This window comes from Ursus americanus, chromosome 4 (assembly GCF_024610735.1).
Source record: "Ursus americanus isolate L20-20 chromosome 4, mUrsAme1.1.p, whole genome shotgun sequence".
NCBI lineage: Eukaryota > Metazoa > Chordata > Mammalia > Carnivora > Ursidae > Ursus > Ursus americanus.
In genome coordinates this window covers 19,052,494-19,077,677 of record NC_142130.1, presented here as the reverse complement: position 1 = coordinate 19,077,677, position 25,184 = coordinate 19,052,494, and the positions used below count along the sequence as shown (strand labels likewise).

Here is a 25,184-nt window from a genome sequence, read left to right as displayed (position 1 = left end):
CCCCAGGACCAGACTGGCTGTGCTCCAGGGGCAGTGAGGATGACAAAAATGCTAGTTGCCTTCCCCAGCTTCCTCACCGGGCTTTACACTTTCCCAGAGCTGTTCCTTCGGTCCAGGTGGGCACAGCCAGTAGCTCCCAGACACGATCCACCGGACCCCTCCTAGAAGCGCCGTCTGAGGCAACGTGACCAGGGCCTGCCTGCTCCCGGGACAGGGCCATTTGAAAAAAGGCCCACTCTTTTGGCATCTTTCATAGGCTCCTTGGGAAATCGTTAAAGACAGAAATTTTGAAATTGAATTTTAATGATTATCAGAGAAGAGGGGCGAGGCACAGCAGCTGCTCCGGGGCAGCTGGCCCAGCTGCCCCATCTGCAGGACAGGCCGGCCCCTTGGCCACCGCGCCGCCCGGCGAAAGGAGGGGCAAGAAGGTGAAGGTTTCAGCTTTCCACTGAGGGCCCTGGCCCAGGGCATTGGAGTCATCCGCATCCACAAATGCAAAAGAAATGACAAACAAAACAGAACAAAATATGTAACTTCAGGTCTCAGTCCCAGGTTGCTCACGTGAACCGTGGGCCCAACAACACACATTCTTGGGGGGAGGCGGTGACGGACCCTTTTGTGAAGGAACTCAGGAGAAGGGCAGAGTTTTAGAGGGGGTGGCATCAGTTTCTTCCCTGGATCCTCACGGCTCCTGTGCTGGGAGGGACCGGAGTCAGATGAATGTTCCTTTTCCCTCTTTTGCCTGCCATTTCTCAAGGAGAAGCAGCCCACGGGATAATGCGCTCCCACCACCAGTTTCCTCATCCCCAAACTCAAGTGCCTGAGAGTGAAACTTCATGAAAAGTTAATGCCAGCAACAAATTCGGGCTGACAAGTTGTCAATAATCACGCCTGCAACGTGCTGGATGGCTTTCAGGCAATAAAGAAGCAGATGCACGCGGGGGGGGGGGGGGGTGGAGGATGCAGGCAACCGCCCAGTGCACAGTTTTCCAGGTTTGCCCCCCCCACCAAGCGGTGCTCTGCCCTCCAACTGGGGAATGCGTTCCTTGCGGGACTGCAGGGCGCCTACCAGCCAGCTCTAGCCCTTGCTCTCTTTCTTCCTGTTGCTCACACAAGCTGCTCCCGGGGAAGCCTCTCTCTACACTTTCCTCCACTTAACCCTTCTGGGTGCGTGTGTCTGTGGTCTCGTGTGCCCTTGATTTACAGTCGTGTTACCGGAGTTTTCTTTTGTTTGAAATGCTGGGCCCGCAAGACCTTGGCATGTGTTGGACGTCTAGTTACTTCTGCATGCCTGTCTGTATCCTGAGACACAGAAAATTATTAGGAATTGATGCTCAAGATAAATAATAGTGATATTTTTACCTGTGGATGCATTGGAAGAATGTGTGCGTATTAAGTCATTTGAGAACTTAAGATAGATCTGAAAAAGATCTTTCAAAGTCTTTATATGTTATCATCTCTATAAACATCCTCCCCACCCAACACAGACACACATTCAAAATTGATGATTTTTTTTAACATTTTGGACTCTGTGTTTTAAATTTAGAAGCAACTTTAAACACATACATTGATCTAAACATGAACTTTCTGTGTAAGATATGATTTCTTGTGAGGTTTACAAATCCAGTTACCTAATCGTAAGATTTCAGATTAAATTATCAGTCACAGCCCTTCTAGAAGGTTGATTTAGCTACAAAAGTTTGGGTTCACAATTTAATTCATTGTTCTTCTTTCTCCAACTTTAGTTTAAATTTCTTTATTAAACACAACACAGCACTTGAATTAAGGGTCTTCTTGTTAAACTGGGGGCTTTTCTCATTTCCCTGAACTCTATAAATGAACTGCATTGTCACATAATCAATAGGAAAAACTCAGCTGTCACAGGTCCTAAGCAACCCCTTACCACAGAAATAACACGATCTGGCATTTCTGAGTTTGAAAAATGTGTTGTTTGGATGACATGAGACCAAAACTACTACCCAGACAGCATAAATGTTGTAGTCTCTATGAATGGCTGAGGACCAATTTGCGGAGACCAAGGAGATATGAGAATAGGCTTCTCTCCTGGTTAGAGATCAAATGCTCCCTTTTTTCTTCCATCAACAGGAAGTCTGAGTATTGGGATCTAGGATTTGAGGCTATTTTTAAATTCACCTAAGTTTGTTTGCTCTTCTAGAGTTCATAACAGAATTTGAGACTAGGTGTTTTTCTCCCCAAACTTATGAGCAATTCAGATTTGGATTTTGGAGTTAAAATCTGAAACTAAATGTCCAACGGTTTCAAAACCTATCCTTTGAAGTCCTGGATCCTTCCCATCAATGTGATTGGGAGATCTGCAGTATATAAATCCTTCGGCTCAAAAGTAACCGAACGGCATCCCATTGTAAGTAGGAGGAACCCATAAATCTCTGGCAAGATGTTTCTCTGCCTCAGTGTCACTGTCTTTTGCTGCACTCCCAGCCTTCTCCACGATCTGCTACCTACAAATGCTGCCATGAGGAAGATACAACCCTTCCTTACGCGTATCCTCTCCCTTCAACTGACACCTACTACTCCGGACTTGTAACTCAATGACTTGTTTCACCTTGGGTTTTTTTTTTTTTTTTTTTTTTTTAAGTGGTACTGGGCAGCCCTACTGTGGAATCTATCCTACTTGGTAGATTAGATTACGTGATAAACATGTTAATTCATCTCAGGAAGAATCTTGCTAGGAAGCCTCCTGACCGTGTGGTACCACAAATCATTGACACACCAAAGGTGAAAGGTATTCTGAGTCACGAATTTGTTCTGTCAGCAAGCTGATGTAGTAAATATTAGTTATCCTTAGCCTGCCTGGACCCATCTATATGAAGAAAAGTCCTAGAGGGGATCAAACAGCAGCAAGCTAGGTGAGACAAATTCAGTTTACAATGTCAAAGCATAGATACGTAAAACTCTTTCCTAAAACTAAAGCTGTTGGAGCCTCCATTTCCCACATCTACCATCATCACTAAGATCTTTGGGATAAACTGAGAAACACCACTTCTAATTAGTTCATTTGTCATCAGAGAACCACTGCATCCAGCCAGGTATTTTGCTCCTATTCAACTCTAGAAGAAAACGGGACAACATGTGCTGTTATAAAAAGCTCAGCATTCAGTGCCAACATTCCAAACTGACCGCATTTTACAAGATCTCAGAAGCCCCCAACTCATTCAGACTATGTCTTGGCAACCTTGCTCTAGCCCCAAACAGGACTGTAACACAGCAGAGTTTATCCATCATCATAGTTCACAGGCTTCTCCATAGCTGCGAGTTGACATTTGGAACTCATGTCACGCAGAAGGGGTGAAAACCCCTCTAGGAACCGAGTCACTGATTTCCAAAGTAAATGCCATAGGTGGTTGGGAGGAGGGGTAGCAGGGGACTAGGTACGGGGTCACTGTGAGTGACCTAGCTGATGTCCATCAAAGGCAAGTAACTGATGAAAAGAGTTCTCTCCTGGGATACTTGAGTGTCTGAATTTACCTTATTATAATTGCAGGAAATGACTGATCTCATCCCAGTCCTAGACACTGAAGAGTCTTTCTTATTTACGTATTTATTCATTTATTTATTTATGAAATATGGCACTTTAAACTATCTTGTCCTTGATTCCCAAGACATAAACCACATGAGGTCAGTATCACCAATTGGAGAATTTGCCTCAATTGTTAACCACACAGTGCGGAGATATGATAACACTGGATATGGGAGCTGTACTGGACAACCCCAGCGTATATGGCTCTAAAATTCTAAGTTGTTCATTTTTGTCTATACTTGCATACCCTCCCCCCCCCAAAAAAAAACATGCACAGGAAATATTTCTTCCCTTCCTCTCTGCAATCTAAACTTAAGAGTACACAAACCATAAGCTGGAGGTAACTGCTTCTTTGCAGTGCTATTTATGAAACACTTATCTTTTTTTTTCTCCCTAGGCACCCTCCCCAAGGGACTGAGCAGTGCACTCTGCTGCTACTCGACTAGGTCCCAGAGAAAAGGTGGGGGTCACCAGAGCATCTTTACCACTGCAGCGCTCTTGCCGCCAGCACCTGCTTTCTCACCAGTTCACCAAGCTCCCTCTCGGCTTCATTTCACAAACATTCTGGGTCTCCATTTATCTGTTAAAATGGCCCAGGGTGTTTGCCAGGAGTATTGTGCCACCATCGCTGGCACATTTTGTCTGTCATTACACAAAGCATTCTAAAAAGCTATTTCCAACCCTGAAAATATACTCTTACTACAGAAGTCATTACATTAGCATAACAAGCACCAAGTTCCAAGATGGTAATTTGGTTATAGATCCGAAATCCTTCCTGTTCCATCAGCTAGATGTTGCGGGATGCTGTGACGGTGCTGCCACCACAGTCTGGATCAGCGGACCCTCCCCCCCCAAGGAAGTTCTGCTGGGGTAAACGGTTTGTCCTTAGGAACTTAGACTAGGATGGAAGTTTCAAGTTTCACCTGCCCAAGTTGGGACATTTCTTAAAGAACCAAGATGCCTCTCTTTTCTTTTTTTTCTTCCTCTTTCAGTACACTTCTTTGACCGAGAAAATATGCCTTAAATGATATTCTTCCACAGGTGTCTCATTGGACATAGACAAATATCAGGATTTCACTTGTAGGCAATACAAACACTTTTTGGTTCTTTTGTTGGGGGTGGGGTTTGGGAAATTCAACCGCAGTCTGCCCTGCCAGTTGTGGGGGTGCAGATTATTAGCTGCCACTCTGCTGAGGCCCGGATGGTGTTGGTGGTGGTAAGGGTCAGCAGGGTTGAGATGTATTCAAATGTTAATTTACACCTGAAAAGACTGGCAGTCACCCACATGGGGGGGGGGGTGACTGGAGTTTCTCAGGAATCCTGGCCTTGAGTCTTTCCTTGGGAAAGATGAAAGTTGAAATGGAGGAGACATGCAGCCTAAAAGTTATGGGAGCAGCAAGAAGGGAGGGAGCAGGGACAGCCTTGGTAAGTTAAAGGAAGTTTATGTCGCCACCAGTTGTAAACCTATTTTCAACGTTCCCTTTCCAGTGTAGTTTTAAGGTACAACAGAGAGGTGGTAATTTCCTCTTTCCTACATGTTTGGAGATCGTCTATTGAATCCAAAAATATTTATGTGGAAGTAAGAATGAGGAATTAGCCTTATTTTTTTTTCTGCCATTGGGATGGGTTTCCTTGTTTTGCATAGTGTTTCTGTTTAACAACTGTTACCTACCCTGCTTGGTGGACTCCCGGAGTACCTCAGGAATAACTAAGAAAGAAAAACCTTCTACATTCCAACACTGCCTCTAACCTCAAACATCGTAAAGGGTTCATTCAAGACCCCAGAACCACAGTGAGGCATTAATTAGGCTGATGAAATCCATCGAAATGTATGAATTCAGCATAATCAAGTTTCTACCACAGACTATCGTTAAGGAATACGTGAGCAGCTGGGAGAATAGAAAGTACTGTTAGAGTTAAGTCATGCATGTAATTGAGTATATTTAACATAACCATTTTAATGATCAGTGATTAAAAGTGCATCTTACTTAAATGGTATATCCTCTGCAATTTGTTCATATCAACTCGATAATATTCTCAAAAGGAAAAAGTAAGGATACAAATTTCTAAACAAGATCTTTTTTTGAGTTTGGGGGGGGGAAGCAGGAAGGTGCACTGAAAGGGGGAAAAAAAGCAGCTTTTGCGTGCAAACAGCTCCACCAGTGTGATATAAATTAATCACTGTTTTAGGCATCTCTGTGCTCAGTTCAAAGTATTAGGAATACATAACAAGTGATTTTCTTTCGTTCCCTCAAAAAGAATGTATTTCATTAAAGATGCTTTCTTAGTCCAACAAGATTATTTTTAAAATCTCAAATCCTGTTGATTTTAAGAACTTTTCTTAGGAACCTGGGAAGTTCACCTTTCCGATTCTTTTTCCAACCTGTAGGGCTGGCTTGTCTTAGTGGAACTTGCCTTTGTGAAGACAGCATCGGGAAGAAGAAAGACAGCCTCACAAGGAGAGACATGCCCCCTGGACATGGCAGTCTAGGGCCACAGACAGAAGCCCTCACAGGGAAATTAGCTGTTTGGATCTGCTAGGGGCCCGACCAAGAGCCCACGCGTTTAGAGGCAGACGCGGCTGTGCTCTATTCACTTGGACCTGGCCGGATAAATGAGGTCATTGTGGAGCCGTGCGTAAGCCAGCCCAACTCTTTTTGTTGTAGTTTCTCAGCCTCTGTGCGCGCAAACCACGCAAATTACCGATTATCCAGCAAAGAGGTGGCCCTAGATCTACTGGTAGAAGTGTGCAGTCCTACAATATCTACACATCTACGCAGGCATTATAAAAGTGAGGGTTTAAGAGAAGGCTGCAGTTGGCCCACTTCCCAAAAGTTGCCACCCGGGGCTCTTTTTATCTCCTTTCACCCCTGCCCCCATCCTACAGAGAGACCAACCTATTCCCCGCTTAAAATAGGATTTGAAGAATGGCACATCTTGAATGCCTGGGTGTTGCACCATAACTTTTACCAACCTAAGAGGGAGAAAGGAAGGCACAACCGCATAAAAGTGTATTGGAACATACTATCTGCCTGCTGCTAACAAAACAAAAATATTTTAAGGGGAAATTCATTTTGAAGCCTTCCTTTCACCCAGAAGCATGTCTTCCTCGGCTTGGAGGGACAGCTCTTGGGAAATCAGGTCTCTCAAGAAGCTCCCCCACCCCCAATGTATAGTCTATAAATACAGTGGAATAGTCATGCCAGGGGTAGTCAGTGCAAGAGAATCTGGAGTCTTGAAAGCATCTTTTTCTCCTGGCTATGGTGGCACTTAAATGATAATGCGGGCAATGGAGCTAGGAGATTTATATCTTTTGGAAAGTAGGGCGAGCCAGATGGTAATAGCGTCATTAACACACAAACTTGGGATGTGCAAGTGAAGCTTGAAATTGGGAAAGAGATCGGGAGAACAAAGGGGGCTGCTGTTGAAAGGCTACCCCTCTTCTGCCGGCCAAAGCTAAGAGCCTCTTGGTAGTGGGGTCTGCTCCTGCCCAGAGCTGGATAATAAACGACAGCTTTCCCCCTCCCCTGTTGTGACTTAGAAAACACCGAGAAAACTTTTGCAATAGGCAAATGTGGCACTTATTTATGTGTAACCCTTTGTAGTCTGAAGTGACAGGAATGGGTCTTTAATTCAACTGCACTCCCACCCTCCACCCCCTACCCTAGTTTGATAAGCTCTTGCAATTGTTGACATTATTTTATGAAATCAAAGTGCCGCTTGTTGCACGTTTCAGACAAAAGTTCCTTTTCCTCCCCTTATGTAAGCATTCTAAGTAAATATTAAAGGTTGAACAGCACCACCTTTTCCATTTTGGTGATGGGGGTTGGTGCAAAGGTGTTGGGGGGGTGGTAAACTCCGGAGTTTTACTTTGGAAAGTCTTAACATTTAAGGTAAACTCCCACTTGTCCCAACAGATGTAACTCACAGAGAACAGAGAAGGCATTAAGACAAGATTAACAATGGCATTAATAGTAATAATGCATGTTTATAATAAACACCCACACAAACATTTATAAACAGGGCAGTCTGGAACTAAAGAAAACAAAATTAATATCTTTGTTCTCCTTTTTATTAACTCAATTTATATATGCGTGTATATATCATATATATATATCATATATATATCATATATATATATGATATATATATATGGCTTCTGGGAAGAGAGCAAAAGTAGCGGTCATTAAGTATTGAATGGCTTGAGTGATGCCTGTTAGCGACTAAAAGTTGACGACGTCTAAACTAAAATTGAGCGTTCTTCTTTTTCTTCTTAAAAAAAAAAATACTAGAGCTCTTTAAAAGCCCGGAGGACTTACCCTCAAGGCATTATTCAGAGAAAAACTGAGACTGGCCGTTCGTCACAGGCAATTGTAAAGGGTTTCAAAGGGCCGATCAAACGATCGCCAGAGTAATCTACATTCAAGTCCGGATGGTGGTGTTACGGCACACACCTGCGGGGTGTTTGCTGTCCGTGCCCCTCGCCGAGCTACAAATCATCATTAAAGCGAGCTGCTTAAGCTTCTTCCCAGCTTCTAGACAAGAGTTACTTGGGACAGTTCACTTTGATATTGCTACAGCTCGCAATTGACAAGCAAGCTATTTTGGAGCTCGAGCCCGAGCCCACACCCCAGTGAGCGACGCAAAGTCAGGAGGGTGGCGTGGTGGCGATGGGGGGAGGTGAGCAATTGTAAAAGTCTGTTTCTCCAATTTCCTGAGCAGAATCACCGCAAGAATGTATAGGAATCCAGGTTAGAAGCAGCTGAAACCCGCCTCGAGTTTTCTGCTCAGGGCTCTTCCAAAACTTCTTCACTGTCTTGCCACAACTTTGAGCCGACTCAGACTCCAGTCACCATCTCACGACCTCAGTTTCTCTCCTCTCTCTTACATACACACCCTGGGGCCAGCACACTCCCTCGAGTGCAGGATCACATTTTTCTCGACCAGGACCGGGATCTAGTTTGAAACTTTCACTTTTGGTTTATTCGTTTGGGATTATATGCCCCCTTTCAATGCCGACCGGCCCTCGCTGCCCTAACTTTGAGAGACAGGAAAAAAAAAAAAAAAAAATCTGGAGTTGGGTAAAAAGAAAGGGACGTAGGGGTCGGACAGCTGGAGGCGGGGGAACGGGAGGAATGTCGGTTTCTGTCTGCTGCCTCCCTGGGTGTCTGCAAGCCCTCGGCAATCCGTGTGCTCCCCACTTGGGGGGCGGGGGGGGGAATAACCGGCTGCCGGTGATGCAAGATCAACACTCGGAATGAATGTATCAATAGACCAATTTTCTGCTCCCACCGCGAGCTTTTTCATTTCAACCCAGAGTAGAGGCGTCTGCGCTGCGCAAGACGCAACAGCACGGTAGCGTCCGGAAAAAGAGGGCGCTAGATGCGGGAGGCGCGAATATGGAAATTAACTCATTAGGAAGGGGTGTGGTTACCGCGTAGCCCCCTCCTCCATCCCTTCCTTTCTCCCTTGCTGCCACCGTCCCAGCTTGCTAAATATGAGATTACAAACAAACAAATAAAGCAGAAGCTGACTACGCAGCCCCAGATCAAACACGCTCCAGATAATTCGCTTCTCTCAGCGCTGCGGCCAGACCTGCCGCGCAGCGCGGGCCCCAACGCCCGCCAGTAGCTTCAGTTTCCCCTCCTTGCCAGCTTCCGCGCCTCTGAAAGCCAGGGCCCGCCGCGGCGTTTCGAAGGCACAGCACGTGGCCCTGACGCCCGGTTTGGTAAACGTTTTAAAACATCAGACGAACGCTTCCACCAATATGGTAACCCTCTGAGGGCCTCTGCTGATTTCAGAGGTCCTCTTCTAGAAGGTGCCAGGAGGGGAGGATGGTGGTGGTCTCTTTGGGTGAAAAAGCCCAAACTAGGAAGTAGTGTCCCAGAGTGCCTGGCAGGGAGCTTTTCCCGTGGCGCGGCACCCCGAGTGCGGGGAAGGGTAGGGCGTTGACGAGTAGACCGGTTGGAGCCAGGGGTGAACACCGGGGTCGATCTGAGCGTTAAAGACCCGGGTTGAGATATCATTAACCAGAGACCAGTTGCCCAAGATTGAGAGCGAGGGGGTTAGAAAATTTAGGATGCTTGATTTTGTGTCCAAATAAAACGTTTGGATGGGGGGGGGGGCGGGACATAAGAAAGAAACAAGACTCAAAACCTCTCTCCTCCCCCTCCCGGCCATCCTGCCTCCAAGTCCTCAAAGCTTGTCTCTGAGGAGGGCTGGAGAGAGGAAAATTGTACTTTTATGGTTTTTCTTCCTGAGTGGCCCGCCTCCCCGGCCCTGCTCCCTGCCCAGCGCTCCCCCAGCTGCGGGCTCCTTGGAGGAAGGCCGCCCAGTCCCCTCGTCTCCCGCTGCCTGCAGGCCACCGAGCCTCAAAGCCCGCATTGTCCAGCGGGGGCGGGGAGGCCAGCGGGCCCCTGGAGAAGAATAACACTGCGCCCAACTCCTGTTAGGGAAAGTTTCCTAATGCACTCCTTGTGGTAAAATACACTTTTAACGGGCGGGGGATGGGGGTGGGAATAAGTTTTGAAAATCCACTGCCTTCTCTCAATTCCTCGACTCATCCCCTTGTCACTTTTTAGGTTCTCAGAAAGGGGGAGAGTGCACTGGAAAGAAATTGGAAGGTGGCCGAAAACGTGGACAAGACTCTAGAACCGTCCATGTGATGCTTTTAAAATGTCGGTGGGAAGAGAGAAGGGGGATGTCTCCACCCAGGTCTGGGCCGAGGACAGCTGCACGGTGCGCAGGGGGTGAGGGGAGAGGGGCCCCGAGGGCGCGTGTGCAGGCGCAGCATTTCGCACCTCCTGTTTATCTTAGAAGCGAGGCGGGGACAGGGGGGAGCGAATTGTTCTGCCTCCCGACAGGCAGTGGAAGTTGAATAAAATGGAGAGGCGGGCAAACGCAAAAACAAAACCTGCTGTAGACTCGGAGTCTCTCTCCTTGACCCGAATTCCAAATGGTGGGGGGTTCTCCAGTTGCAAAAGACTCCGAAGTCTTAAGACCCCAGAGACAGCGGTCCTCCAGCGACGGCAAAAGCTGTGATAGAGAACCGTTAGAATTGAGGCTTTGGGGGCAAATGTGATTAATCTTTCATTCGAGCAGCGGGGACCCATTCCTTCCAAGCGTTGCCAGTCTGCATTTGAGGGGTCTGTAGGTTTCGTCTGCTCTTCCAGGCATTTGCAAAATAATGGCTCGTGTCCCTTGCAAAACTCTGCCTGAAACAAATATATTCCAAAACACTGCACTGGTGAATCCGTTTTAAAAATCAAATCAAAACAAAATAAGACTTTAAAAAAGCCCCAGGCAGGTACTCTCGATGTCCAACCACCGAAGTGACCGAAGGGGAGCATTACTGGTTGTGGCTCTTTGGGAGTTGCGCTAATTTGGTGTGTGGACTCAATGCCTTAATGCTAAATCGGCAATATAAAGGGCTGAAGAGCAAGCCCGATAAAAAGCTCTAATTGCTACTGGAAGATTTAGGTGGTTGCTAGGATCTGAGGACCACCATCACCACAAAAAACCTCCAATAGAGTGTTTGGGCTGTGTGTATGGGGGTGGGGGGTAGAGTTTCTACGGCGCATAGTGCCCACATCTGCTGGAACTTCCATATCTAAGCTGTTCATTTACGGGAGCCAACTTATGAAATCTCCACAATTAGATCTTCATTGTTCTTCCTCCACAACACTGTCTAGAAAGAAAAGGTCTTCTCGGTCGGGGCCAATCCAACGAAGCGTTTGACGTTATTAAATAATAAAGCGATTGTGATTTACATTGTTGTTCAGAAAAAAAGGCCAATTATCCACTGTTATGTTGCCATAAAGATCATATTAACTCGAATTAGTAATCAAACAATATGCGAGCGTTTAAAAAAGTACAGCCGAACTGGGTGACAGCTACCGCGACGTCTTCACTTTCACCAGCGAACCCACCCGCGCCGGCAGTCGGAGAGAGAGAGGCAGTCGCCGCAGACCCGAAAGGAGGGAGAGAGCAGCAAAGTGGTGATTAACGGTCTCCAGTGTTAATTATTCTCAATTAATCCCGAACAGTGCAAACCTTCCCCGGTTCTCTGGAAGTTCCCCGGTTTGGGATGCTCTGAGAATGCCGCCTTTCTGGGAGGGGTTTGTAAGAATTCCAGAAGAGGCAATCTCAATTCAAGTGTACCTGTTAGCGGAAGGATAGGGTTGTAGGTGTGTGTGCGGCTGTTGCGTGCGGTGTGTGTGCGGGAGGCTCGCTGCCTTTCCCAGAGCCTGGCGTGCACCCCGAGGCAGGTGCCTGGGGTGGGCAAGGCCCGCAGCGTCCTTACACCCCTAGTGAATCTTGCGTCTTCTCTACTCAAATCACTCTCTCTCGCCCTCTGTTATTAGGTTTATAACTCTTTGCCCACTTAAATTTGTGCAGCCAACCAAGGAAATCTAAATAGGTTTGAGTCGCCCCTTGGGTACAGAATGGAGGCTTTAATAAGAAAGATTAATTGTGGGTGTGTAACCTGCCAGAAGACGCAGCAGCTATCAAGTGGCGGCGGGCAGTGGGTCGAGGGGAGGGAGATGACTCTCTTCCTAGGCCCAGACTTTAGTAGGCGCCGCAGGCATACTTAACGCAGGCCACCCGACAACTCCTTGCAGTTACAAGCGAAGGACTCCACAGAGATGGTAAGACCCATCTCTTCCTGTGTTATTTGAGGTTTTAAAGAACTTGGCCTTTATTCGCCCTGCACACCAAATCCCCTTGCCCTGCGCCCCGCCGGACCCCGGACTCTGTCTCCACGCGCGACGTGGGAGTGGGGGGGGGGGAATGCCGTGCCCTCTGCTCTGGGAGGTCTGCCTATTCCCACCCCCACCTACTGAACAATGTTTAGGTGAATGACAAAAAAGGTTTTGCTCTGAGGGCTAGAAAGTTGATATTTTGTTGCCACGATGAAAAATCTGTAAGGCTACACGATTTTGTTCTGTTGTTGTTGTTGTTGTTGTTGTTGTTTTTTAAATAAGCAAACAGGGATCAATTTTCCTCCGCGCGATGCTTCAGTCCCGGCACAGAGGGAAATCAGGCAGTGGCAGGGCGGTAGGGATCTCGCCCCGCGCTGCTGCGGCGCCGGGGGAACGGTCCTCGCCGCACAGCCCTTTCCTCGCCCCTCCCTCTTTCTACTGTGTGTTCGGATCCCAGACTGTGAGTTGGCGAAGGGGGTGGGGGCGGAGAGCAATAGGAACCGGGTGGGGGTAGCGGGAAGAAGGGATTGACTAGAATAGTTTCTCTAGTAGCGTTCTCTCCTTGGACAATTCCACTCAAAACTCGAGGCACCAAGGCCTGAGTTTAAACAAACGTAAAATGAAATCTTCGGAAGGTCCAGCCCTTGCAGCAGTGGGACAGCCAAAGGGTGGTCGCATTTTTGTCCAGAGTTTTGAAACAGTCGCTGCCTTTCCTAACTCCCTTCTCTATCTCCCACCCCTCTCCCCAGTAAAACCAATTCAAAAGGGGACAGACTCCACTCCACAAGATTAATGTCCGTTCATTTGCAGGATTAACCCTCTCACGCAGCATAATAAAATACTAGAGGTCCTTTTAAATTTAAATAAATACACGAAATCCGTGCCTTCTCTCTTTTCCTGTTTAGTCTCTCTCAGGACATCAGCAAACAGCGTCCTGGAACCTAAGTCGGTCTTAGAAGAACTTTTAACACAGAGTTTTCAGATCATATGGGGGCTGTTGAAGGCATTGGCATTGGGAGAGAGTGGAGAGACCAGCTAACTTTAAATATCTATAGCTTTACATTTTGATTTGGAACTCACGATTAAAAATCTATTTGTTCCTCCCAGGGCTGAGCAGATTTCAATGTTGGTCATAGGAGCCACAAAATGTTCATTAAAGGAACCTAACCAAGGCTACTGTATGGCCACTTTGTGAACTCAGAACTATGGATGGGGGGAAAAGTATGAAAGTGTGAGTTGATGTCACGCTGGCTGTCAGTGTGTGGTCTATTGTGGAGAATGGTGCTTTTTGACTGAACAGAGGGAGCCCCCCTCCCCCCTTCCCCAGCTCTACTGCACCTGCACTGGATGAGGGAGTCCCTGCCATTCAGCCCATCGCAGATTGTTCAAACAGAAGACATCTCTGACAGCACTCAATTCATTACATTTCTTCCTGCTTTTCAAACCAACACACACACACAAAATGAGTATTGCCAGCCAGTGACAGCCAAAAAAAAAAAAAAAAAATCTTAAAATACTTTATATGCAGCTAATTTGGAAGCTCACACAACTAACCATGAAATATTTTGTATCCTTAACTTGTAAAGCTTCTTGAAAAAAGATTACCTGATTTTTCCTATTAAAAACATACCTCCATAGTTTATATGGGGATAGTAAGTTTGTAGAAAGACACTGCAGCTTGGTGCAGGAAGTTTCAATAAGAATGAAAGCAGAAACATGCAAAAGAGAAAAGCCCTGATTTATCTTATCAAAAGGGCCGGCTTGAAAAGCATTCATAATTTATGCCGGTGAAGCAGCTTGCTAATAGAGGTGGGGTACCCAGGAGCCAGGGGCAGGCAGTTCGAGAGGCAAGAGAGGGTAGTAAGGGAGGCATCAAGGCTGAAGTGTGAGCTAAACATTTAAATCTATTTCCTAACAACGAAGTCTTCCCCCCATATGCTCAGGTTTATTTTGCCATCTTAGATTCCAAGATGTTTTTGCACCATTTCACAAAGCTGATGAGAGAGTGTTTAGAAAGCTGATGAGAGAGTGTTCGTCTAGTTTAACAGAAGTTGGGGTAAACAAACTCTCACAAGGAAAACTTGATTTTAAGATATTTTCCCTGGAGGTGGGACGAAGGGGGAAACAAAGAGAGAGAAGAAGATTTTGAGCAGGAGAAGACAGGCTTGCCACTTAGTATTTCAGACTGATTAAACTGTAATGTTATGCAATAACCCAGATTTGAACTGTTAAGTGTGATAGTCAAATCGACCTGGATGTGAGTTGATACTGAATTGACTGCATGTGAAATATTGGCTAATTCTCAGCAAATCAGTAGTCTGTTAGATCCTGGACCAATATCAAAACAAGGTCTAGTTTCCAGGACCCCTCCCATCGGTGGGCATTCAATGAATTAAATTGATTTGTAAAGAAAACTTGGGAAGTACGTCTTCTGGAAATGCTGAGGTGCTTTCGACCAACGAAAAATTCTATCCACTTTAGAGTCCGCAGACCAAATGTCTTTCCTCTTGTCTACATTTTAAATGACTCTTCCAAGGAGTATTAGGAGTTGTCTCAGCAATACTTTCTTGCTTCCAACATGACTGTAAAACGCTACACGAATTATTACGAGTGCTGGGGGATAGAGAAAATGGAAATGGCATAGCAATGGCAAGCCAGAAGCAACTGTCCTAACTGTGGCTTCCTACAGAACCAGAAAACTCTTGGAAGTCCAATTCTTAACCCACTGCTGAAACTTACGTAGGGCCAAGTAGAATAAAGCTACAGAGTACTTTGTAAAGGCTTTTGGTGTGATCTGTCCAGTGTCTCAAAGCAAAACAAGCATAAAACAAAGCAACAACAAAAAACCCCAACTCATTCGGAACTCACAACAAACTCTAGCTAGCAAATCAAATTACACAGGCACACACACATGGAAGGGTTTGCCTGTGAGCTCGGGTGGTGTGGTGATGGGTATTGCGTGTGTGACTGTCTACGTGCTTAAGACTGGCTACTCGTGTGTTTGCTTATGCTCTGGGGGACAAGAGCCTCCGCAGCCTCAAAAGCTGGGGCTGGGTAGTGGGGACGGTGACCAGCTCCACTGGCCTCGCCCTGCAAGTGTACGGATTGCCCTTTCTGGAACACTCAAACGAATCATTTCATCCCTGAGGCCCTGCAGACCCTGACGTCACGAGGTGGGGGGTGGGGGCGCAGTCCCGCTTCTGGCCTGGCCGCCAGCGATAAGAACCCTTGGGAAGAATTCACCGCTCCTTTTAATACAGTAATTATTTTTCTGCCTTCTGAGGGTGGGGGCGGCTCCTGCCCAGAATGCCGGTCTCCTTCCCTTCAAGAAGATGCCCGGGGATGGCAAGTTTGCAGGATAACTTCCTAGGCAAACCCTAAGCCAGGAAGGGAACCGACAAAGGAAGCTGGGTGGTCTGAACAAGGCTAATTTCACGTCCTGAGACCAGAAAAGGGACCCGAGTTTCTGTATTGATCTCTGGAGTCCAAAATGGGAATCTCCTGCTCTCCCTACCACCCAGTTTCAGGGACAGTAAGAAAAGTGGTAGCTATCAATTAATCTTATTTTGTGTCAGTGGCTTTGTACCCATCTTCTGCCACGTAAAGATGTCTTATCCCTATTTTACAAATGGAAAATGGATACATCCTCCATTCCTCCCTGCTCTGATCCCAGAGGGGCCCAATACTTCGGGAAGCCCAAATCGCTCCTGTAGTTTCCCCACAGACACGCCAATCCACTGCCTCTGGCTTCGGGAAGTACTAAGAGCGTGAATACTAATGCTGAGCCTTGGCACCAAACAAGGACAAACAACCGTTTAAAAGTAAAGGCCTGGGGTGAGAGGCTTGAGTCGAACAATCTCTAGTTTGGGAAGTTTGGGGCCTAGAACCATCTTTGGGGTCACGAGGTCAACATAGAGAGGGCTAGGGCTGCGGTGCAGGAGGTAGAGAACTCTGGAGAAGCAAGGGCCTGAAACACCTCGGGAGACATTCCAGACTGGCGCGACACGGGACCGTCCAGGGCTGGGAGAGGAAATCGGGCCGTTTTGGCAGGGTCCGGGCGGAGAAAAGTCGAGCCCTACGCAGCACCTTCCCAGGGAGCCCCAGGGGGGCCTCGGCTAGGGCCACGGTGACGTCAGGTCCCCGGTCGGCGCTTGGCCGCCTCAGCTTCCATCTGCCCGCGCCTCCGCTGCGGCGCGCGCTGCGCCGGGCTCCCCAGGGCAGGCGGGTGGGAGGCCCGCGCGCTCCCGGCCCTGCGTCGCGCCCCGCACCGAAGCCCAGAGAGGAAGGCAAATGAGAGTTCAAAGCGCCGAAATCTTTACTGACAGTGCACACTTCATTCTGTGCACGCAGGCAGACGAGGGTAATGTAACGAACGACTCCTTGAAGCTTTTAAATCACCTGACACTTTGCAAAGTAGAGCAAGCATCTCAAGTCCAAAAGCCCAGAAGCAGCAAATATCTTTGCGTCCTGAAATGAGAGGACGTTCTATTTGCTTTGGAAGAGAAACTGAGTAGACCACTCAGGGAATCAGAAATAAAACCATTACACCAAAATATAACATAAAATCCTTCTAGACCTGCATACAGAAAGACAGCTTTCTGCCAAGGGAACTCGTGGCCTTGTCTTAGCAAGCCATCCTCCCAGAGAAGTCTCACGGTTAGAATACGAACGTCAAGTCCATTATTTCCTAAACGCTACACAGAAGCAAAACACAAAAACTGAAAACAAGAATTGTAAAACTGGACAGCACCGTGAGAAGGAACAGCAGTTACAAGTCGCCCTGGGTGATAGCAGAAGCAGGTTTCCAGGGAAGTTTTTAATAGAAAATAACTATGAGAGACAGCAAATGAATTCTCTGGTTGGGGCAATTTCTCTGTCTTTGGAACACTCCCTCCACAGCTGCTTACTCTAGAACTCCAGAGGCTGTGGTCCTCTGGATTTTATCCACATCTTCACAGTAAAGTTCAAGTGTTTCTTCCCCTTCTCCTGTCTTTAAGGGATCCACCTCATAGACGAGGTCCCTAAGGAAATCCACCCATACATCTTCCAACTCCAGTAAAAAAAAAAGAAAAGAAAAGAAAAGAAAAAAGGCAAAGAAAATAAATCAACCCTCATCCTCAACCTCACTTGTAGCTGTCCAAAGCAGTTTTTGCTCTGAAAGCAAGAAAAGGCAGCATTAAAAAAAAGTGAGATGCAAATTATTTTAAGGCAATCATGGGAGGGGGGAGGTGGAAAGTGTTGGAGAAGTGTTAATTCAAGTCTCTGCTTAAAGCGCATGGCGAAGGAAACTCCTTCCATAAAGCAAAATATGAGGAACTGTTTTGCAAAATTCTCCAAGGGCAAGAAATAAAGGGGGGAGGATATAAAAAGCTCTCTTCATTACAATAAAATAAACAAACAAACAAACAAACAAATAAATAAATAAATAAGCAAGCAGTGCCAACAAGCAGGCGATCAAACCACAGTCCAACTTCAATCTCAAAGCAGTTAGCTATAAACTGTTAGCAGTTGAAAAGTAAACCTGTGCACACAAAGGCGCTGTTTAAATTTCTTCTTGTAAGGGTTCTAAATGAAGACCCAATCACTATGCAGTTAAGCGGTATTTCTTGTCCCCCTGAGGCGCTGATCAGTTCTTTTTAATGTGAGAAAACTGGCGGCTCAAAACCCGTCAATGGAGCTCCCACAACAAAAGTTCTGAAAAGCTGAATGAATTGGGTTTGTAATTACTGCATCCCGTCCCCCCACCCCTTGCAGCTTATCTCTTATTCATTCACCTTATATTATTGTCAAGGAATCTTACTCTCAAAATCGTTCCCTTACCATTTTACCCAGGGCCACGGAGGAATTTATGACAGAGCAGAAATGAACACTTGCCTGGCCCCCCCCGCACCCCACTACACCTGGAAATGTTCAAACCAATAGGTGGGGAGGGAAGGAGGGACTATCTTGTACCCCAATTTACTCTGAGACTACTAGAACTCAGAGGACTCAGCCTATGGAGCCTTCCATTTTAAAACCCAAATTTTATTGGCAAACAGCAAAGTGTGCCCTTTCTAAATTCAGAACCTGCCTGAGTCTCTGAAATCCTGCGACATCTCCACTTAGAAAAGGCAAAGGTTATAAATAAATCCCCACCCCTCTCTCCCCAAACTGCAAGGCCCTAAAAGACCTTTCCAGACATGATGTAGAATCTAGGGTAACTTATTACATTCTTGTGTTTTTTTTTTTTTTCTTTTAAAACAAAGCCAGTAAATGAAATAGGAAAAGAAACTATAATCCCCCCAACTCTCAGCCCAGGAAAAGGTTTTATGAAAAAGTCATGCCAGGGCTCTGTGTGTATTTCAATCCAAGGCATGGCTGATGGAGAAGATTCTCCTGAGATTTCCTACTGTAAGAATGTGTCGGTTCTAGAAATAAGTACAGCTATTACAACCAAATCTACTAGCAGACTAAATAATTAATTGAAGCGTTGCTCTTTGACCCTGGAAAAGTCCAGTAGGGACACGTTTATAGTAATAATACCTCCGAATGAGCCCTTGTCAAATATTCATTTAGTGGTTAATGTGAGCCATTTTCCCCTGGGACCGTCTGTAATACCAGCTTCCCAGCATTGGCAAGAAACCTTGCTAACCTACTACAGCTCAGCAAAATATTTTAACGCTCTTTATTTAAAGTAGGGGGCGGGGGTGCGGGGAAAGAAAAAATTGCAGAGGGAACAAACTATAATCTCATCCTTCTACACATTTCCATTCCATGTATAAGGTTAACAAAACATTAAATTCACCCCCTTTGACTGGAAATTGAATGGTTTTAGTGAACAGAATAATAGCCAAAGGAAGGAACGGAGCAGTCAACTAACTTCAGCACTGAGAGATAACCATCTCTGGGCAAGTTTATGGGTTTACCCCCCCTTCTTGGAAATCATATTATAATTAAAATATTGTAAGTTCAATATTAATCTAGTCATAAAACTACACAACCTGGGGAATCATTTAACCCCATCAAATAAAGGATAAAACATATGACATTTTCCTCAAATGCAGTTTATCAAAAGAATTTATATTTGCGAGCAAAATAATTTGTCTTTCATTTAGGTAGGAGATATGGAAGGATAGGAGGGAAAATGGGAGTTCTCTTGTTTTAGGCAGACAGTGACAATCACTCAAAACTAGTTCAACTTCCTAAAATTGCTCTCTTCCCTCTTGCAAAATATTTGAACTTGAGCATTTTGCCAAAAAGTTGTTGCTTTTTTTAGTCTGATCCTGTGGGCTCTTTTCTTTTCTTTTCTTTTCAAGGGAGCCTAATGCAGTGCAATTACTCTAAACCCTATACATATTTCTAACATATCTCTTTATTTTTTTCAAATATATACACTCCATATAGTTGATTGGCTCAAATTCCGGGAATATCCTCCCCACCCCCCAGCAAGATCATTTGGATCTTTATTCAAAGTTTCTTTTATTCGTATGTGTGAGCAAGAACTGGCGAATGTGCTCATTACCACGTGAATAATCCGTATATGCATTACAATGGCTGGCCAGGCCGGGGGAAATTCTTTTAGAGTCTCTGCATTAATTAGGGGGGGAAATGCCTCGCTTAGATTTGGGAACTGGCATAATAATTGTCCTTTACCCTAAAATGAAATTTTAAAAAAGAAATAAATGAAAACCAATACACACCGAAAACAAAACAATCCACATGAAATAAAAATACAGAAAATATGAGGATATCTCCAGCTGAGCCCAGAACTAACATCAGCAACACCACGAGAAAGAAAGACTTTCTTGGAAAACGAGAAAGTGCAAACCAATGGGTTGAGCTAACTTGGTGGCTGCAGCCGGCATTCTACTCAAGAGTGGAAGGCGCTGCCGGATTCCAACTTCTCCAAAGTTGTAGCAAGTTGACACAACAAGCCCTTGAAATTGCGGGTAGCAGCCCACGCTCCTAAGAATGCCTGACTCGTGGTTCCTGGTCCCCTTTGCTGGGGGCAGTTGAGCGAGGTAAGCAGCAAATAAGGAAGAAAAGTCCCTGAGTCGGTCTTACAGATTCTCCGGCTGCGCCAAAGCGCGGGTCGGTCGTGATGTAGACACATCGCTAATTCAAAGGCCATGGCGATTCCCCAACTTTTCCGCTCCCACTGAGGACAACTATAGTCTTTCTTTACCTTTCCTAGGGCAAAAGAAAACAACAAATCCAATCTTGTTTCCCCACCCCTTTCCCCTCCCCCTACTTCTCTACTACTGTAGTAAAACATGGTTAACAGATCAAAAGCATAATCATCTCCAAATGTGATTAGACCGGACAAAGTAAAATATCTACCTCAGAGTTGATTGTTTTCTTCTTTAATATGGCTGTTGCCTGGCTTCTCTTTTGCTTGTTATCAGCTGCAGAGATATCCGATTTGTGACTACAGGCTTGGACCCGCGCTGCCAATTTAAGAAATGGAATTCGTGGAGGGAGAGAGAGGAAAAAAGAAAATAAATAATAATAATAAAAAAATAGCCGTGATAAGACGGGGGCTTTTGTAAGACGTTCTTTGCTTTCCCTTGCCCCTAAACAGGAAAATGTAGAGGAGAAAGTTTATGAAGTCAAGGAACAAAGAAAGCAAACCACTTGTTTCCTCTCAAACAATAGCAGGGCTGAAGTAATCCAAACACCCACCCAGCAGATGAGCACTTTGCATGTCTAGTTTGCAATTATTCCGATACAAGAAGCATCATTTTCCCTTATAACCAGGTTTCCAAAGGGCCATTGTGCATTGAGGAAAACGAAAACAAAACCAGCCAACCTGGTTCTGATTTGGCTCAATACCCCATCTGCTGAGCTACATGAAAATTTTCAGAATTGACTCCTTCTTTCTGGCAACAAGTGGCATAAATCAGTTTTAAGTATAAGTCCCCATCATGCTTATTCATGCTGCTTAGAAAAGGAGGGGGTGGATTTACAATATATGTCTCTAGTTTCTATTTTAGAAATGACATAAGCATTTCAATTTTTTGAGAGTACTTATTCAATTAATCATTCAGACATTTGTTGCAATTAACATTAGCACATGCTACTGGACTAGACTATCAAGGTTTTAGGTATTTTGCTTTCTTGGCCGAGCACAGTATATACCCCGAGGAGTTATGTATAATCAGTGTTATCCAAATAAATGAAAGACTCAAGCATAATTTCAGTGTCCATATTTCAAAAATTTATTTATCTCAAACTGTGCATAATGGAGTAAAAACTTAAGTTGAAAATGTACCTGTTATAAGGATGGTATTAGTTCAAATATATACACGGATTCTCGGCAGACTGATTCAAATAATACAGAGCCGAATCTTTAAAATACAACTACGGAAAATAAAGGGGGGAAAAACCTTAAAATATCACAATAAATTTACAGAAATATTACAAACCATAAGAAAATATTTCAAACACAGTAATTTCATGTTGTTGTTGTTTTTTATCTGAACAAAATGGAAAGCTGGGAAACAAAAGCTATTATAAATTACCAACGATGTCAACCTGTATGGCCATTTTTGCTTTTAACAGTAAGTTAAAAAAAAATTTAGTACAATCTAAAACTTTTGCCCCTTTAAAGAAGACCACGGAGATGGTTTTGCCAGTACTTATTCTAATTTTTTCCTTTTGTACAATTTTTAAACAATTAAAATGTCCAAATCTGAATAATTTTCTTCTTTCCACGTTTGCAACTGTCCTAAATTTCAGCTGCAGAATCAAAATTCAGCAAGAAGCCTCTCCTTGAAAAATATTGGCAAATTCTCAGCTTATAAACAATGGACATTTTGATTGCCATGTTTATCTCGATAAATACTGTACAAAAGTTGCTTGCAAATATTAAAACATTTTTTTCGTCGCTTGGAGACTAGCTCTAAATATTATTGGTAAAGACTTTTGCAAACTTTCTGCAAAGCTCCTACCGTATCACTAGAACTTTTAAAAAGTTTTGCGTAGTTTTCTTTCCTCCAGATCTATACAAGGTCCATTCCCTCGCCCTCCCCACCCCACCCCCCTGGTTTTCTCTGTACAAAAATAGTCCCCCAAAAAGAAGTCCAGGATCTCTCATAAAAGTTTTCTCGTCGGCATCGCGGTTTTTGCGTGAGTGTGGATGGGATTGGTGTTCTCTTTTGCAGCTGTCATTTGCTGCGGGTGATGACTTTTTTTTTCTTTTTTCTTTTTTCTTTTTCTTTTTTTTTTTTTTTTTGAGCGTACCGGGTTTTTCTCCATGCTGTTTCTTACTCTCCTCCCATTTCCCTCGTTTTTCTTTGAAAATTTCTCCCCCCCTCTAGTTCACTGACCGGCCCTCACATGTGAGAGAGGGGCAGTGTGCCGTTAATGGCCGTGCCGGGCACCGGGCCGCTCTGGTAGTGCTGGGACATGTGAAGTCTGCTGGGGGCAGCGGGCTCCGGCACCTCGGCGCCGGGGAGGTACATGCTGATCATGTCCCGGAGGTCCCCGGCCTGGCAGGGCGCCCTGGAGTGGGAGGAAGAGGTAACCACGGGGGGGCTGGAGCTGGCCTCGGACTTGACCACCGAGCCCATGGAGCCAAGCGCCATGCCAGGGGTGCCCTGCTGCGAGTAGGACATGCTGTAGGTGGGCGAGCCGTTCATGTAGGTCTGCGAGCTGGTCATGGAGTTGTACTGCAGTGCGCTCACGTCGTAGCGGTGCATGGGCTGCATCTGCGCCGCTCCGTGCGCGTTGAGGCCCGGGTGCTGCGGGTAGCCCAGCTGGTCCTGCATCATGCTGTAGCTACCGTTGCTCCAGCCGTTCATGTGCGCGTAGCTGTCCATGCGCTGGTTCACGCCCGCGCCGAGGCCGGCGCCCACCCCGACCCCGCTCGCCATGCTGTTGCCGCCCGGGGCCAGCAGCCCGCCGGGCAGCGTGTACTTATCCTTCTTCATAAGCGTCTTGGTTTTCCGCCGGGGCCGGTATTTATAATCCGGGTGCTCCTTCATGTGCAGCGCTCGCAGCCGCTTGGCCTCGTCGATGAACGGCCGCTTCTCCGTCTCCGACAAAAGTTTCCACTCCGCGCCCAGGCGCTTGCTGATCTCCGAGTTGTGCATCTTGGGATTCTCCTGGGCCATCTTGCGCCGCTGCCCGCGGGACCACACCATGAAGGCGTTCATGGGCCGCTTGACGCGGTCCGGGCTGTTCTTCTGGTTGCCTCCCGCCGCCGCCGCGGTGGAGTTGCCGCCGCCGCCGCCGCCGCCGCCCCCCGAAGTTTGCTGCGGGCCCGGCGGCTTCAGCTCCGTCTCCATCATGTTGTACATGCGGGCGCTGTGCGCGGGCCCGGCCCGCCGGCGGCCGCCGACCCTCGGCCCTGCCGGGACTTTGGGGGGCCCGCGGGCGGGGGGAGAGGAGGAGGGGAGGCGGGCGGGGGTGTCGAGAGCGCAGGGCTCCGCGAGAAAAATCAGGCGAAGAATAATTTGGGGGAAGAAAAGAGAGAGAGAAGCAAACTGGAATCAGGATCAAAAAAAGCGCTTCCCTCCTCTTCTGGCCGATCCTGCCGCCGCCGATGATTGTTATTATTATTTTTTGGAAAGGCTTAAGCCTGGGGCTCAAACTTCTCTCCCTTTCTTTCTCTCTCCTCTTCTTTCTCTCAGTCCTAGTCTTAAAGAGGCAGCAAACTACTTTCCCCCTTTTGCAAACACTCTCTTCTCTGCCTTGACAACTCCTGATACTTTTTTGAACAAGTTAATAGACAACCATCCATGTGATGGGGGCTGTCAGGGAATAAATGGGTTTCGAGCGACCAATCAGCGCGCGGCGGCTCCTCCACTCGAGCCCAGCCTCGCCGCCGGGTTTTGCATGAAAGGGGGCGGGGTCTGCCGCGCCGCAGGCCGCGCGGGGGAGGCAGGGGGAGGAGGGGGAAGGAGGGAGGGGGAGGCGGCTCCCACAGCCAGCCTGCCAGCCACTGAGAAACCTTTGTATCCCCTCTCGCAGCAACAGGTCACACCACACGCCTTTTCGAAGGAAGTGGGTAAACAGCACTAAGACTATGATTTTTTTCTTCTTCAAACTTAATATTGATTTACTTTTTTTGGTGCGGGCCGCTGAGTTGAGGAAGGGGCGCGAGAAGCCGCTAAGGTGGTGGGGTGGGGCAGGGCAGAGTGGGTGGTTCAGGGCGACTGTCCTACTAGTATTTCAGGAAACAGGCGGTGCAGGAGTTGGTGTGTCATTGTTCTCCCGCTCCTCCGCACGCTTCTCCCCAACTCCAGCCTCTCCGGTGCTTCTCCCTAACCTCTCTCTTCCCCTCGCCCCTCTTCCTCCACAGGTGCCGGTACTGGCTCACCCCTTTCTCACACTGTCCCGACAAGAAGTTGGGAGACGGAAAGCTCTGTCCTCAAAACCCTCCTTGCTGCCACGCAGTTTGCTGTTTTAAGCATAAATCCTGCTTGGAATGACTCTGCGGCCGACTCTACCCTTAAGGGGAGGCCAGGCCTGGGGAAGCTGCGGCAAGCAGGCTCTTCCCTGCCCAGCTCATCTCCGGCCAGGACACTACAGCTTGTCCCCTTACCCCCAGCCACATCGCCCACCATCTTTCTCCATTCAATCGATGGAGAGAGGATGCCCCCACTCTCGTCCTCTCTCCCCATTCTCCTCCTGAGCCTCCCCCAAAGGAAGATTTCAGTTGGGCCGGTTTCAAAAGGAGGCTGGGGGAAGAAAAAGATCAACAGGACTCTCAGAAGTGCAGGCTACGGAGCAGCGTAACGTCAACTTCCTGGCATCCCACGGCACAGTATGGAGGTGGCATTTGGGCCGCACTCACAAACTCCCTCCCACGCAGAGTTCCCAGGACTGGAGCAGAACCAGTCCTGCCATTCCCCTTGTGACTTGTACTGTGGTGGCCGCTCTGCCCGCGCCGCCCGGGTCTGGGGCAGCGCTCCGAGGGGGCGCCAGGCTTGGGAGGCGGG

The 25,184-nt window shown here is 46.8% G+C and overlaps 1 protein-coding gene and 1 long non-coding RNA gene across 7 annotated transcripts in view; both read right to left on the bottom strand.

The window, feature by feature from the left end:
• LOC123786471 (uncharacterized) overlaps positions 1-25,184 on the bottom strand; it is a 697,240-nt gene that overhangs the window by 6,358 nt on the left and 665,698 nt on the right. For all 6 annotated transcript variants that reach the window (XR_015724133.1, XR_015724134.1, XR_015724132.1 and 3 more), the window contains one exon: positions 20,581-20,687. This is a non-coding gene — a long non-coding RNA (uncharacterized LOC123786471). The remainder of the gene's footprint in view (positions 1-20,580; positions 20,688-25,184) is intronic.
• SOX2 (SRY-box transcription factor 2) lies at positions 21,435-24,136 on the bottom strand. The gene has a single exon (XM_045788724.2). The coding sequence runs from the start codon at positions 23,538-23,540 to the stop codon at positions 22,575-22,577; it is 966 nt and encodes a 321-aa protein (XP_045644680.1). The 5' UTR covers positions 23,541-24,136; the 3' UTR covers positions 21,435-22,574.